The 17,162-nt window shown below is 39.3% G+C and overlaps 1 protein-coding gene across 1 annotated transcript in view; it reads left to right on the top strand.

Annotated features, from left to right (window-relative positions):
• Positions 1 to 538: 538 nt before the first annotated feature.
• The window catches only part of LOC108706580 (gamma-aminobutyric acid receptor subunit beta-1), a 227,608-nt gene continuing 210,984 nt past the window's right edge, over positions 539 to 17,162 (top strand). The window contains exons 1-3 of the mRNA XM_041579455.1: positions 539 to 1,306; positions 1,428 to 1,519; positions 1,933 to 2,000. Coding sequence (XP_041435389.1) covers positions 1,227 to 1,306; positions 1,428 to 1,519; positions 1,933 to 2,000 — 240 coding nt within the window. The 5' untranslated portion in view covers positions 539 to 1,226. The remainder of the gene's footprint in view (positions 1,307 to 1,427; positions 1,520 to 1,932; positions 2,001 to 17,162) is intronic.

A 17,162-nucleotide genomic window follows, 5' to 3' on the forward strand; every position in this document is an offset into this window, starting at 1 on the left:
AGGGACAAAGATAGGAAATGTATCAACTAAATGTATCAATTTAGAACAGTTTACAGGGTCCGCGACCCCCCCCCCCTCCCAGGGCTGCTTCAGATGGTGAAAAATGACACTTTACACTTCAATATTAGAAAAAGGGTGACCCATAGAAAATAGAAAGCAGGGTCGGACTGGGGGGCCCGGGGCATGCGCAATCGGCGCTGCGATGCGCTGAAATTTTTTTTATTTTTTTAAAAACTGTTTGGGAGAGGGGGACTGGCACGGCGGGGGCCCACTAGGGTCGGGGCCCACCGGGTATTTTCCCGGTATCCCGCCGGGCCAGTCCGACACTGATAGAAAGTAATTAGAAAAAGTCGTTATTTCTGGTGATCTATCTGATAACAACTTGTTGTTTGAAGGTGAACAATCCCTTTAATGGCGTTATGCAGCAGTACAAGTGTTTGTAGAGTGAGTGTCAGTGCAAGGCCTGGCCATGGCAATCATAAAGCCACTCTCCTGTACACTTTGTGGGGGGGGGGGGAATCTGCGACAAATCTTAAGTCTCAAGTGCGGCGTTTGATTGTAAGGTCTAATAGAGCCGGCGGCTGTATCTAAGCTGTTTTCATCTCCCTTTCCCATATATCAGAGCAGAAGTAATTGCTTTGCCTTTTTTATGCCCCCTCCCATAATGAGAGAAATCGTGATCAGGTACGTGTCTCTGCCAGAACTGCTTGTTGCCTGGGAATGGCTGCCGCTGTGTAACGCTGTGTAACGCTGTCTGACGCTGCTGCTGCGGCTCTTCTGCCGAGGAAACACGCGGGACGCGGAGGGGAGTCAGTGCCAGAGGGAGGCTACTACTCGCCAGGCACCTCATCGCCGGCATCACGTACTGGGGCAGATGTCTATCCCCAGACTGATGATGAAGCTGACAGTCCCCTGCCTGTGTCTCAGCGATCGAGTGAAGAAGGTCGCGCTCAACTAGTGACACGTCCCCCCTATGATCGGCTGAAGGAATAACCCTGGAACTTTCATTCTGGATCTGCGCGTTTTTTTTTGTTTTTTTTTTGTTTGAGAAAAACAGTTTGATGTGTTCCTGTAGCAAACGGTGTGTGCTGTGATGCTGGCAGCTCCGCGCATGCGCAACTCTATTTGGAATTAGGGGGGTCTTTGCTTTGAGACTTTTACTCGCATTCCTGGAAGCCGCCGCCGCCGCCGCTCATTAAACAACGTTTCTCATTCACACTTGGACCATGTGGACTCTCCGGGGCAGAGGCTATTTCGGCGTCGTGTGGTTCCCTATGATGATTGCCATGGTGTGTTGCGCTCACAGGTGAGATCTGAGAGGGGCTGCACGTTTGGCTCCCAGTATTGGGGGACGGTGGATTGCGGGGGGGGATTGTCATGTCTGGTTTGTGCAGACACTGATTGTCATTCCTGCTTCTCCCCCTCAGCGTTAACGAGCCCAGCAACATGTCATATGTGAAGGAAACAGTGGACAGATTGCTCAAAGGATATGACATTCGCTTGAGGCCAGACTTCGGAGGTAAGAACACCCCTCCCGCACTACTCTTAAGGCTCATGGTATGGTCCATTCATATCCATCCTGTGGCCCTCCAGCTATAGGATCCCCAGGCAGCGTGTAGTTAAACCTAACCAGGACATCAGTGACTAGGTAACTACATATCACTGGGCCCCACAGCAAGTTATTTTTTCAGGCGCCCAATATGTATAGAGGTTGACCTGTTATACAAATATTTATTGAAACTGTATATGAATTAGGTGCCCCTATACCTCCTGGGGCCCCCTGCAGCCGCAGGGTCTGTTTCCTTTGTAGTTACGACCCCTTGCTGGAGATCCCTTTTAGAAGAACTGCATCTTGGCTATTTAAAATCTGCCTTTCTTGTTTACACTTTAAATATGATTTTTTTTATAGTATTATTATTATTATTATTGCAGGCCCTTCAGTGGAGGTTGGGATGCGAATAGACGTTGCCAGCATAGATATGGTCTCAGAAGTCAACATGGTGAGTACATGATCATCTCAAGGAAACACCAGAGGAAGTGAAGAGGATGGGGAAGCTAAGGTTTCGGGGTTACCGTGTGGATCTTTGTCTTGGCAACTAGTATCAACTTGTTTGCCCCCAGGAGCGTGTGATGCAACCCCTCCTCCTCCTCCAACTCCTAGGCCTGTACTGCTCTAATATAATGGTCCATGCATTGCTGTTGCTCTCCTTCAGCACCTTGGACAGCGGCCACCACATTCTATGGGCCTTGATACAAATGATATTCTATTGAGTGAGCAAAAGTACTAGAAAGTGTGGCTCAGCTGATTCCACTGATTGTTGTGTTTATCGATTTTTGTCCTACAAAGTAATTGATATAATTGATATTTTATAAATCCACTGATCACGTCAGCTGTCTAGCATTCATATCGGCCATATGCAAACCTTTGGCCTTGTAGCTGTTTCTGTGCATATTGGCAAATCACAAACTGGATGGTAACAACAGATATAAAGAGTCATTGGTTGAAGTCCTATTGATGTCTGTCTGTCATTTTTGTTTAGATCAGAGGCCTCCCCCAGGCACAAATGAATGAATGAGAGCTGGTACAGCCTTTAAAGATAAAGGAGGAAGTGTTGCATTTTAAAGGGGATCTATACCTATATAATTTAGAGAGCTTTATGATTTTGATTAGTATTCTTTATTTTATGTTGGTTTATGCCCATTGTTTTGTTTTTTCTGTTGGGTTAGCCCAATGTTTTATCCTTATTGGTGGCATAAGTTATGCTTATGGAAGACTAGTCAGCAGAACTCTTAAGGTGAGATTTAGAATGAACTGGTATTTGTTTTCATAGATATTCTCGCAGCTGTAACATTATGACTGATACAAGGATATATCCATATATCTGTAACACATGTGTAAGGAGCCCTGACCAAATGCTGGACCTCAAAGAGGTTTGCGATAAAAAGAAAAAAACTCATGATGGAAGGATCAATTATGAGTACTAGGAACAGGTAATGTTTGAAATATCAGATATGATGATACTGGAATTATAAGAAGCCTTTCCACAGGTATTTGAAGGAACAATGGAATATGTAGTAGGCAATATGTAGAGCAGTGATCCCCAACAAATGGCTCATGACGTGAGAACATGTTGCTCTCCAACCTCTTGAATGTTGCTCCCAGTGGCCTCAAAGCAGGTGCTTATTTTTGAATTCCTGGCTTGAAGGCAAGCTTTAGTTGCATAAAAGCCATGTGAACTGCCAAATAGAGTCTACTTTTGGCTGCAAGTCCGCATAGTGGCTACAAAATAGCAAATTATAGCCCATATTTGCACCCCAGGAACTTTTTGCGTGCTTATGTTGCTCTCCAACATTTTTTTTACATTTGAATGTGGCTCAAGGGTAAAAAAAAGATTGGAGATCCCTGACAAGGGTTGCCTATCCTTGGAGTAGAAATTTTATGTAAAATGAATAATGGGAGGTCAATGCATATAAGCATTTACATGTTCCTCACTTCAGCCCATGTCGCAAGAGTCACAATACATTTTTAGTCTGAACTTTTTTTTATTTCTCCCTTTAAGCCATGGAGAATGTGATCTCAAAAGTTTGCCTGCGGCTCAAACATACTGAATGATGAAGGAACAGGCATTTAGCATGGCAGAGGTACTTTAAAGCACGATGCATGAATGGTTAGCAAACTTGTTCCACCTTGAAGGTTCTGAAAGTATGCGAGACATGTACAGCATTTTTTGCAGTTGTGCTTTGCATTGTATGATCCTGATGTGATATCCTATTTTTATTATATAGGGAATACTGTATATTTTTCCTCACCTGTAAATTACAAGGATAACAGGAGTTACTAAGTAGTTGCATGACCATATAATGTTTCTAAACAGGTTCCGGAACTTCGAGATGACTTCTAATATCCCTGTACATTAAAATAGTAGGCACTGACTTTTTGGTGAATTTTCTTGTGTGACACAAATTATACCACTAAGTTCCAATTATAACTAATTACACCACTAATTACTATTACAGTATATAGGAAATAATTTACCTCCTACTGTAAATAAATGAGTATTAGACATCACCAGGGTGTTTATTGGCCATATAAAGGCCCAAGACAGCAGATAAAGTGCTTTTATACAGGTCATGAAACTCTGAGGTGACTTCTGATATCCTAATATTTTACAACACAGGGTACATTTTCTATAATACACGTTTGAGTAGGTTGTGTGACATCCTTGAGCATCAATTATATAGTGAATAAAGTACCCCCTATTGTAAAATATAAGGATATTATAAGTCACAGAGGAGTTCCATGACCATATAAAAGCACAAGGCCGAAGGATGAGTGCTTTTATACAGGTCATGAAACTCCAAAGTTACTTCTAATATCCACATATTTTCAAACAAAGGGTACAAGGGTATATTTTACAAGATTTCATGGCTCTTGCGCATCATAAGGATATATTTTACATGTGATTCATGGCTGTATGTGCTATATAGGTGTTAATTCTCAGAGATATGGCAGTCATTCCATTTGGTGACTTTCTAGCTGTTATGCTAGAATTCCGATCAACAACAGGTAGTTGTGAGTTACTAGTGTCTGTCATTTGGCCACAGCTGGCATACTGCTGGTTATACAGCTCTGAAATAATTATCCTTTTAATAGAATTTTTTTGTTTTAAGGTGGGGGGTACAACATGTGGTAAACATTTACACACTTAGAGGAGTAAGGTATGAGTCGTATGTCAGACTTTTGGATATGTATAAAAATGCTCAATTAAAGGGGAAGGAGGATGGAGATTCCTTTTCTGATACATCAGTAAATAACCTTGTTGTGATCAGGAGGAGCTGTAAAACTGATATCTTATTCAAAATTTGACATTTCAGCTTATATTTTTCCTTTGCATTGGGTTGTGCCCACGGGGTCTGGAACTCCATTACTGCTCCCAATGATATGAGTGTAGGCATTTTGGCAGTCTTGCAGTTACATTGAAATAGCACACCACTAAAACTAACTTCTCTACGTTGCTTTTTATTTGTTATTTTGGACAATTTTTCTGATTGAACGTTGAAGTTTAAAGTTTCATTCTTCACCTTCCTATGCTTCCCATGAAAAGCTTGCCATTAAGGATTAACTATCCTACTGAGTATGCTTTAAGTCAGCATGACAAATGATACATAAGTTGCTGACAGTTGTCTGATACCGTTTCAAGAAATGTACCAACTGATGTAGCAACTTGTAGTTGCTAGGCTGAAGTGTGAGAGGGAAGCAATTCAAGTTTGAACTTGTAAAAATGGTCAAAAAAATATTTTTTTTTCCGAGTACACTGTTGCTCGCACACATAGTTTAAGATCAGCATATTATTAACATGCTGTGAGCACTGCAAAGACTAGAAGGGTTATTTTTGAATCTACCTGCATCTGCCCCATTATTATAAGCCATAGGGGCAGATTTATTAAAAGGCGAAGTCACTAACGATGGCGACAATTCGCCAGCGTTACCACTTTCAGCCACTTTGCCAATTTACTAACTGGCACAGGCATAACTTCGCTAGCGAAAGAGACACTAGCGGTCATTCACACTCTATCACCAGGCGAATTTTCACTCAGGCGAATGGACGTTACGCGGCAAATTCACTAATATGCGGATTTTACTGAACGTTACCTCTGTCGCCAGACTTGTCTTCGCCAGCTAAGACCAGGCGAATTGCATTGGAGTGCATAGATCTTCCTCAATCTTCTGTTACTTACATCATATTTTTAGTAGAAAAGGTTTCTAAGTCCCAAAAAAAGCTGGCGTCTTCCTTTTTTCAGAGAGATTGCCTGCAAAAGAGCTTATAAATTTTTTTGGGTAACCGGGTTCCCCCCTACATTTTCTAACATATGGAACATAAACTATACAGTGGGCTCATGTGTAGGGCATTATAACAACTCTATTTTCTTTATTAAGGTTTCCCGGGCTTGTGTAATGTAATGTATTTGCTGCAACATATACGTCCATTCAACGTAGTGAAGACTTCTAGCGAAGTTTGAACACAAGCGCATCTTCGATTTGTTTGCCGAAGTAACGCTAGTGAAAATTCACCGGCGTTCGGTGCCCTGGATGCAACTTCGCATTTTAGTAAATTAGCTTTGTCTGAGCGAATTTTCGACCCGTGTAGCGATGGGTGCAATGCCGTCGCTGGCGAATTTTCGCAGGTTAGTAAATTTCCCCCTATATCTCTATCTACTCCATTGGCTCTGAAATGGAGTAGGTTTTTTAAAATACCTGTTTCACTGTGTTTCCATGCATTTCAGATACAGTTTTATTATGAAATAAAATGTGTAAGGAATAATTGAAATAACTGAAAATGGTATTGCATTGTGTAGGACTTAATGAAAAAGAGAACAAAAGGTTAACAATGCAATGCTTTATAGTATCCAATGTTTGGACCACCTTTGTGACCTTTATCATCATGGCCAGAACTAGGGGGTTAGGCAGAAAATGGCATAACTGCCAAACGTGCACTAGATTCTTAGACACAGGCCCCCTTCTGCCTAGACCTACTCCTATTTCTGGTCCTGTGATTAAGCTTAGTGTCTTTTACCTTCTTTTTATGGTACCAAATCACAGGTGGGATGAGGTAGAATCAGTTGACTGTAAAAGTGGTGGGGGTGGGAGAGAGAGACAGATCACAAGCAGGGACTGAGACTGAGGGGGGCTTTGGGTACTTTGGGTATGGGGTACTGTTGGTGATGGGGCAGCCAGGCCAAGTAGTATTGCTTCTGGCATGAATTCTACTTGTCCTGGCTCTGTACATTGATAATCATCACACCCTTGATGAAGTATTAACAAACTTTTGGTTTTTTGTCTTGCCAGAGTAAAACATTTCCATGTCTCAGTCCCTCTCACCCATGATTTTTTGTCAACAGTTTAAGCATTGTCCGTTGAATCTCTGAGATTTTTTGTTAAAAGAAACCTGTTTGCGGCATAATTGCTAATTGTTTTATAGGCACTGAAATTTCTCAAAATTCTCTTTCCACTTCCCTCTAATAATGGGCAAATGCATAGACTAGGCTGCTGCCATTTATGGTTCATTCAATGCAAGAAGCATGTAGGCAAATAATACAAAGTTTTTGTTCTCCTTGAAGAATGTTGTTGATGTTTAGTCAATGTCATGTTTAGTCAATTTGTTAGTGTGCTGAGTGCAAACAGTACTGTTGCAATAAGCGCATTTGTGTCTGGTTTACTTTACACATGTCAATTGTGAAAACGGACACAAGTTGTAAGGGAACCTATAATTACAGGTATGGGACCTGTTAACCAGAATGTTTGGGACCTTGGGTTTTCCGGATAACGGATCTTTCAGTAATTTGGGTCTTCACAGCTTAAGTCTACTAGAAACTCATATATACATTAAATAAACCAAATAAGATGGTTTTGCTTCCAATTAGGATTAATTATATCTTAGTTTGGATCAAGTACAGGCTACTGTTTTATTATTACAGAGAAAAAAGAAAAAGGAAAACATTTTTAAAAGTTTGGGTTATTTGGAAAAAATTGAATCTATGGGAGATGGCCATTCCATAATTTCTGGATAACGGGTTTCCAGAAAAGGGATCTCATACCTGTTCTGCCAAGTCCAGGCTGCTGGCAATTTCATCAGAAAAAGCTGGTTGAACATTAGTGATGTGCGGGCTGGCCCAAAACCTAAGGGAAGATTGTTGGGTAGAAAGGGCTCAGGTTAGGGTCGTGTATGGGTTAATTTTTTGTTGGGCAAAATCACTACAGGACACATTGATACTCACCACAGGTTGCAAAGGAGATTATATGTTCTCTCCATGTCTGTGCGGGTTTCTTCTGGGTATTCCCAGTTTTATCCCCACCCTTCTAATATCATACAGGCAGATTAAATGGCTCCTGATAAAATTGACCACAGTGTGTGTGTGTGAATGATACATTGATTGAGACATTAGACTGTAAGCTCCACTAGGGCAAGGACTTGTGTCATTTCTGTAAAGCGATGTGAACTATGTTGGCACAGTATCAAAAAAATACAGGCACTGGACCTGTTATCCAGAATGTTCGGGAGCTGGGGTTTTCCGGATAAGGGGTCTTCTATAAAATCTCCATACCTGAAGTCTACTAAAATATAATTTAAAATAAACACAAGTAAACGCAATAGGATTGTTTTGCCTCCAATAATGAATCATTATATCTCAGTCGGGATCAAGAACAAGGTACTGTTTAATTAGTACAGAGAAAAGGGAAATCACTAACATTTTTAATTATTTGATAAAAATTGAGTCTATGTGAGATGGCCTTCTCATGATTTGCAGCTTTCTGGATAACAGGTTTACAGATACTGTATCCTATACCAATAATTAAAAAGACACAGTTGCCCATGGATACATTTCATTCTAACAGTATTGTTAGATGCGGTAATATCTTTTATTTTTCAATACAAATGTAATTTTCTTGTAAATCGAACTAGAAAGAAGTCGTGCTAGCTTCTGTATTTCACTTCTTTTCAGCCATTCTGCTTTGGAATCTGTTCATGGGCAGTATGTGTGTGTTCTTAATTCCCCTGTGTTCTCGGGCTGCACGAGTTCTCATTAGTTATTCAGCTTCAGTCTGATTCCCTCTAAGCAACAGGAGCTTGCAGGCTCCAGACCCATTCCCCTAGCCCTGTAGCATTAGCTGTGACAAGTTCATGTTTAGCATCTCCCTTCTGATGCAGTTTGCAGAAAGGCAAGGGGAGCATGTGATAAACAATAATAATCTTGTTCAGACTGGGAACTCATTAAAACATGATTAACAAGTGCCTTAAATAGTATGAGGACTGTGAATGCTTCCTCAACAACTGCATCCAAGGGGCATCATGCTGTAATTGTACAAGTCATTTTTGCTCTGCGCCTCTGAGGAGGTGTCACAAAATCTACATGTCACATCACTTTAATGAAGCCAGCATTCTAGACAGAGATACTAAATTTAGCACCCGAGCGGCAGAGAGATAAATAAATACAGCAGCAGAAATTCCAACAGCAAAGCCTGAATAAAAATGTTTCCATTATCAAATGTAGTCATTCGCTTCTTCAAAAATTCAAGGGATAATTTAGTATCACAAATTGAATAAGTAAAGGGCAAATGATCATGTTTTTACACACAATTGAGGCTTGATAAATTGCAGCAAGTTACCTCCATGTTTGGTATACCCCTTTCAGGGCGCAGATTGGTTTTACAATGGCATTCGAATGCAGTTCATTTGGGGGAATGTAATTTGTTTGTCCAATACAAATGGAACCTTGGAAGTAACACTTTCTCAAGTCTCTATTTTGTACCTGAGCTACTCTAACCTTTGCAGCTTATTCAGTAGAGCAGAAGTGAGTGGCCTCTGGGTAAAGTGCAAGTGTAGAGAACCGTCTGCTGTATGCTCATTTGTGATTGCTACATATATATTTTTATACAGTTGCAAGGTGGGATCCGATAACTGGACACTCCCTCTCCCCACACCTTTATACATATTACACCTATGTCTTTTAAAGGGTTTGTGTGACCTTTAAATTACTGTAATTTTAATATGACGTAAACATGAATATTCTTCAATAATTTGCAATTGGTCACTTTTTATTTTCAGCAGCTCTCCAGTTTGGAATTTCAGCAGCAATCTGGTTTCTAGGGTCTTGTTTACCTTTGCAACCAGGCAGTGATTTGAATGAGAGACTGAAAGGTGGATAAGAGAGGGGCCTAGTTTAACAAAGCAATAGTTTTTTGTCTTCCATTTGAAAGCTGGAAAGATGTAGAAAAGAAAGACAACTATTAAATTAAAAATATTTTAAAAATTAAGACCACCAGTTGTAATTTTAGTAGGAATAAGGCATTCTATAACTGGCCAAGTGGCCAGTTCCAGAGCCTAATTATTTAACAGCGAGATAACTTTCGCATATCTAGAACAGTTTACCCTTATACAGACTTTAGAATTATGCTGTCTTTGCTACCATGCAGGTTATCAGGCTTATTTACTAGTGATGGGCAAATAAATTCGCAAAACTGCAGTGAAAAATCGCCGCCGAAAATTTTCCAGCGTTAAAACCGGCATGCGTAAACATTATACAGATGCCCATTGACTTTAACACCAGCGTCAGAATTTGAGAAAGGCTGGTGTCAGCCGAAACTTTAGTTGTGATAAATAAAATCTTTTTTCACCGTCATAAGACCTGCAAGTGTGACCCTTCCATCAACTTCTAGCTACCCTTGTCAAGGGCTGCACCCAGGCACATTTGGACTTTAATCGTGAGTAGTGATGGGCGAATTTATTCGCCAGGCGCGAATTTGTGGCGAATTCCCGAGTTTCACAGACGGTGAATAAATTTGCGAAACTGCCATGAAAATTCGCCGCTGTCCGTTTTTTGTATGCCAGCACATTTTTGCCAGCAAATGTGTGCCGGCATTTTATAAAGTAGATGCCGGCACCATTTCTCGAATTTTTCAGCGTGTTTTACGAATTTCACATGAAATTTGCAAATTATTCAGCAAAACGATATGGGAGAAATTCGCCCATTACTAATCGTGAGTGCCGATACCTATTTCTACTATATATATATATATATATAATATGTGTGTGTGTGTGTTTTTGTGTGAACATCTAATGTGATATAAAATACCACTCTAAAAGGCGTTCAATTTGTGACAGAACCATGAACACCTTTCAATCCACTTCAGAGCACCCCCACATTCTGATAAACCCCTACACCCAGGGTTGTATTAACCACTAGGCACTTTACCCAGACATTTGCACAGTTGGTGTACGTGCTGCTCCACCCTAGGGATAGGCCCTTGCCCTTGTAGTTCCAAGATTAGAAAGCCTTGTATTCAGAAACACAGGGAATAAGCAGGAGATACAATAGTTTTTAAAATGGCCCCTGCACCAATCCCCATTGCTCCGGTCCCGATGATCAAAATGTGTGCAAATAAAGGGAGGGGGGCAACAAACAGCAGTGGGCCTAGGGGCGCCCGCTATGTAAATCCGAATGTCAGATGTTAAAATTCACATGCGCTAATTTCATTTGAAGGTTTCTGTGCACCACAAAATGCATATTGGATCAAAGTGTTCAGTAGACCCCTGGGCTTCATACTAGGATATTTTTTTGTTGGTAATTTATGTAATCTAGGGTATATAATGGGGTAAAATACAAGATTTGTGACAATTTTCATAAATGTCATAAAAACTACTACATTTAGCATGGCCTTGCAGTTTTGGTAGTTTGCTATATTCACCTATTTTGGATTCATCAGAATGTATGCTTTCAGAAAATATATGGTCTTCTAGTGTCTTCCTGTCTTATGGCACAAAATACACATACCGTATGGTTATATTGCAGCAGCCATTGCAGCAGCCAGTGTCAGACATGAAAATTCATATGCACTATTTTTATTTGGGGGTCTTTGTGTGCCACATAGTTTGGTAAATCAATGCATATTGGGCATTTTCAGTAGACCCCCGTGTGCTTATCTGGGGTGATGTTTTTCAGAAATTTCAGAAAAACCACTATGTGTAGCATGGCTTTACAGTTAGGTAGTTTGCCATAGAAAGACATATTTACCCATTTTGGATTCTTCAGAATGTGTACTTTTGGAAAATATATGGTTTTCTGGGGTTGTCTTACTCATGTTCTGCTTTTTTCCCACATAAATCAGGCAGTATTTATTTTGGTAGTAGAAATATATGCTATGAAATGTGTATGTGCTAACTTTATTTTGGGGTATCTAATCCCCAGATACTTCGGTAATCCTATAAACAATGGGCATCAAACTGTTCAGTAGACCCCTGGCACTAATATTTAGGATGTTTTTTACTTTGTACCTTATGGTATGTGGGAGATAACATGCTAAAAAATAGAAGCTTTGAGGCGATTTTGCGATATTTCATCAAAACAGTAAATTTTGGGAAAGCATTGTGACTCAGTAGTTTGGAGTCGAAAGACATAGTTACCTATTTTGTATTCATCTGAATGTGTGCTTTCCAAAAATACTGTATATGGTTTGGGAGGTCAATATATGTTTCTGTGTTTTTCCCCCCAAAAATTCAGTAAATGTGTTTATTTTTCAGTAGCTGATGTGAGCTCTGGACAATTTGTATGTACTAACTTCATTTTGGGGTCTCTAAGCGCCAGATACTTCTATGTACAATTCTATGTACAATGGGCATTAAACTGTTCAGTGGACCCCTGACATTCATATTTAGGATGTTTTTTCTTGGTAACTTATGCTATGTGGGAGATATAGACTTGCAAAGTGAACCTTTTGAGATGAATTTTCATACATTTTTAAAAAACGAGTAGAAAGACATTGTTACTTATTTTGGATTTGGCAGAATGTGTGGTACCTGGGGTAAAGCTACCGTTCCAGGATTCCTGGCTTTGGAATCTAATCAAATAGTTAGTTCTTTGAAAATTCGGTAATTTATTGCTGGGAGTTTTAATTGAGAGACATGAGTCTTTGCATATCAGTTGAATTTTTGTGCATAACATAAAATATTTTTCTGGTATAAATCCCTATATCATGCAAAATCACATTTTATTTGCATTTTTCTTTTGTATTTGGGACTCATGGGGGCCCATTCACTAAGCTCGAGTGAAGGATTCGAATGAAAAATACTTCGAATTTCGAAGTATTTTTTGGGTACTTCGACCATCGAATGGGCTACTTCGACCTTCGACTACGACCTTCGACTTCGATTCGAACGTTTCGAACAAAAAATCGTTCGACTATTCGACCATTCGATAGTCGAAGTACTTTCCCTTTAAAAAAAACTTCGACCCCCTACTTCGGCAGATAAAACCTACCGAAGTCAATGTTAGCCTATGGGGAAGGTCCCCATAGGCTTGCTAAACTTTTTTTGATCGAAGGATTTTCCTTCGATCGTTGGATTAAAATCCTTCGAATCGTTCAATTCGAAGGATTTAATCGTTCGATCGAACGAAAAATCCTTCCATCGATCGAACGAACGTTTAGCGCTAAATCCTTCGACTTCGATATTCGAAGTCGAAGGATTTCAATTCGAGGGTCGAATTTCGAAGTATTTTTAACTTCGAAATTCGACCCTTAGTGAATCTGCCCCATAATCTTGCTCCAGAAAGGGAAATACACAAAAACTCTGGCAGATTTAGAAATGATGTATAATTTTCCTAGTTAAAAATCCCTCCCCCCAGGAAATTCCCCTAAATTAAGAGAACACAAAGGAGCATATTTATCTGTTTTTCTGATTATTTTAATAAAAAAAGTATGACCAAACTAGAATCCACGATTGTACCTTATTTGTTATTAAAAAAGCACGATTTGATCAGATTGGAGACAAACATCAAAAAAATGAAGTGAAAATCTGAATTGTATGAGTTTTTTTCCAATAATTGATCGATTTTTTTTCTGATTTTTACCTTAAAAAGTCTTAAATAGTTGGATTTTTGGCCTAATTCCAGTGCAGACCACATTGACAAACTCGTTAGGTCTGAGATGCCGGATTTTCAGATTCTGACTTTTTCAATTTTATAGTAAACAAAACTATAAAGCATTCGTACTTTAATAAATAATCCTGCTTCAGTCATAGTATGATATGGTATAATACATTTTTATACTACAATATGCCTGAAACAGGGACCTAAGTTGTCATGAAAGTTCACATTTTTTATCTACTATGTTGAGCAATTAAAGGTTTATATTGTCCTGTTTTCATCATCAACTAACATGGTACAACACTCTGCTACTAGGTCATTCTCTGAAAGGAAATATAAATGATGTTGTTTGAAATAACACATTTAACCTTAGTCCTAACTGTTAGACTAATGGCAAACAGAGGTGTGGTTTGACCAGCACAAAAGGAACATTGGCCATAAAGTTTTGCCTAAAGTGAGTCCTGCACAATATGTAGTGAGTAGTGATGGGCGAATAAATTCATCAGACATAAATTTGAGGTGAATTTCCACATTTTGCCACAAGCGAATGAATTTGCAAAACTGCAGTGACAATTTGGAAGAATATTGGCGCGTACTTAAAAATGGCTGCTCGTGAAATTATTCGGACGTCCGTTTACTGTAATGCATTTGGACCAAATAGTCAAGCATGTAAAAATTGTCAATTACGTCAAAATTAACGCCAATTGACTTTAATGCGTTTTGAGAATTTTTCGCCATTTTATGATAAACGCCACAGATTCGCCCATCACTAGTAGTGAGACCTCGGAATCAAATACAAACAAATTTGAATGGGAAAAACTCCAGATACTGTATGTTCAGCTGTACTGCAAAGGGATGCAGAGTATGCAATATTTCACTGTTAAAGTTAATCTATCTTCTCTTATGACAGTATAAGTAATACTCATTAGTTCTGTTTTATTTATTAAAAGCCAATACAATATATAAATAGCCAAGCAATATAATATGGACAGAAGTGATCACAGATTACATTATATCAGTGACCCCCATTTGAAAGCTGGGAAGAGTCAGAAGAAGAAGGAAAAGAATTCGCTATAAAAGACCAATCGAAGAGTTGCTTAGAACTGGCCATTCTATAACATACTAAAAGTTAACGTAATGGTGAACCACCCCTTTAAATATGAGTTCAATTGCTATTGATTGTCTTTGAACAAAAGTCTACAGTAATATGGTCCTTACAATTAGATATACATGTTTAGGCCAAGTGTAGCCAAACCCAAGTCAGTTGCCTTTAAGACTAACTTTAGGAATTAAGGCCCACCTTTAACATGTCAGTATAACATGGTACATGCTGGCATAGATTTATGGTATCTGTTGTAAGAAAACCTCGGCTGTCAATACCCCAGTGGGTCTTGTGCCACAGTGTCGGACTGGCCCACAGGGATACCAGGAAAACTCTCAATGGGCCCAGGTGTCAGTGGGCCTCTTGCTTCTAACCATTTGGTCTATTTCATTGTCATTACCTATTACTTTATGGGAAAAAATGCTTAATAATGAAAGAATATAGTAAGTAGATATAAAAGACTAGGAGAATAAAGAGGTTGAGTGAGGAGAGGAGGAATAATAGTTTGGAAAGTGGGCCCATGGTCTAAGGTTTTCTGGTGGGCCCCTGGCATCCCAGTCCAACACTGTTGTGCCATGCACCTTGGATTAACAGGCAACACCCCATTCAGTTTTTTTTAGGAGATTTAAACCCAGTACAATCCCTGTGAGAGATGATATGGAGCTTGTGGCCAGAATGCCAGAAGAAATTGGCTGCTTAAACATGGTTAAAATTGCAAGCTGAGACACTGATACGTTAATAGAAGCTTCAAGACATAAAGTAAATTAAAAATAAATATACTGCCAGCTCTTAATTTAATTAAGTAAATGCACAAGGGAAATTTAAATGAAGATATAGTGGCCCTTAAATGAGAGCTTTTTACAGACAGATATAATTAGAATGGCCAATTCTGTGCATTGTAACGGAAGCCTTGTGATTCTGTGCGCACAAACAAGTTGTGGTACCAATGCCCATTATTATGGGGAGTAATGATAAATTTGCATGCATATGTAAGTCATGGAAACTAGATGATAAATAGATTCAGCATGATTCTAAACAAGTATGAAGCACAATGAATTACTTTGTTCTTATATCACTTGGTCTCAGTGGAACCCATCGTATAACTCATAATTACACTAAACAGGAACTGATCAACTTCTGAAGGTCCTGGGTGGTGCCGTATCCTCTACCTTGATGCTTCTCAACACCAGCCTTGTCCACACTACTACTTGCCCTCACCATATTCCACCTAACGGTGATAATGTCATAATAATGATCGTGATTTTGCTGCTGAACCACCAAGTAATTCATTAGGGGCTTTGCTTCAGTTTTTAATTGTTTTTATTAGTGGGCAGATTTATCAAAGGTCGAATTTTGAATTTATGTGAATTTTTTTTAATGCTAATAAATTTGAATATACTACCAACTCAAATGGGGAAAAATTTGAAAGTCAAATATTCAATCGAATAGTACCGACCCGAAAATTTTAATCAAATACGGATCGAGTTTTCCCTCGAATGTCATTAAGGCAATTAACAAATTCCAATGGTTCAACGGACCTCTGCCATTGACTTGTACATGAACTAGCCAGGTTTTAGTTGGTGAATATTCGAATAAGAACTGTTTCCATGGTCGAGGTGTGATAAATCTCACATTCAAATTTACATTCGAATTGGGGTTTTATTAAAATGTGTGGATTTTGACACCAAAAAACACTATTCGACCCTTAATAAATCTGCCCCATGGTGTCAGAATGAACTGTTCTTCTGTGCCCCAGTAATATTCTGCATTGATGCTCTTGAAAAGCATACCTGTATACTGTAGGTCCAAGCAATAGGTTTATAGTGTTTGTGCAAAAATAATAAATACCCAACATCTGACCTGCAACAAGCAGGTCTCATAAAAAAATTTTGATGCTGCGGATTTTTCAGCAGCAAATTTTCTCCACAGTTTCGCAAATTTATTCACCCGTGGCGAAACTCGGAAATTCGCTGCAGATTCTCACCTGCCAAATTTATTCGCCCATCACTATCTTTAGTCTCTCCCTATGATCCAATTGAGACTTTATTATTCATAGTTTAATTGGTACTCAGGCAGGTAAGGTATTCATTCTCTCTCCTCTCTGGATTTAAAGCTTGCTGTAATAAGAATTAAAGTAGAAATGAAAGCTTTCCTGACACAGAGATGAATGTATATAATGTACTCAGGCCAGGATTTGTGGGAATGCCACAAAGGCCCAGGCCTAGGGCAGCAAAAGTTTAAGGGCTGGATGCCTCCCAGCCGCATCTAATTCCCAGTGCAGTGCTGTGGACACTGTAAAAAATATTATTTTGGATCTTGCTTGTGTCATACCTTCTAACATGTGAAAAATGTAAAAAGGGGCAAAACAGCGGTGCGTTGTACTGTGAATTTTTTGACCATACCCATTTTATGGCCACCCCTACTAATTACCATGTCCATTTTACAAAATTTGGCAGGTTATGAAAGTTTGAACACATTTCTGAGAGTTTTAGGGCCATGTTTTATGTGTTACAACAGTTTTGCTCATGAAGCTGAAATTGCCCTTTAAACTGCAAGTCTTAGTTCTCCCAAGAGACTTGTTTATCTTAAATAGTTACAATTGTTTCTTTGCTTATCTTAAATAGTTACCATTGTTTCTTTG

Source organism: Xenopus laevis, chromosome 1S (genome assembly GCF_017654675.1).
Source record: "Xenopus laevis strain J_2021 chromosome 1S, Xenopus_laevis_v10.1, whole genome shotgun sequence".
NCBI classification, from domain to species: domain Eukaryota; kingdom Metazoa; phylum Chordata; class Amphibia; order Anura; family Pipidae; genus Xenopus; species Xenopus laevis.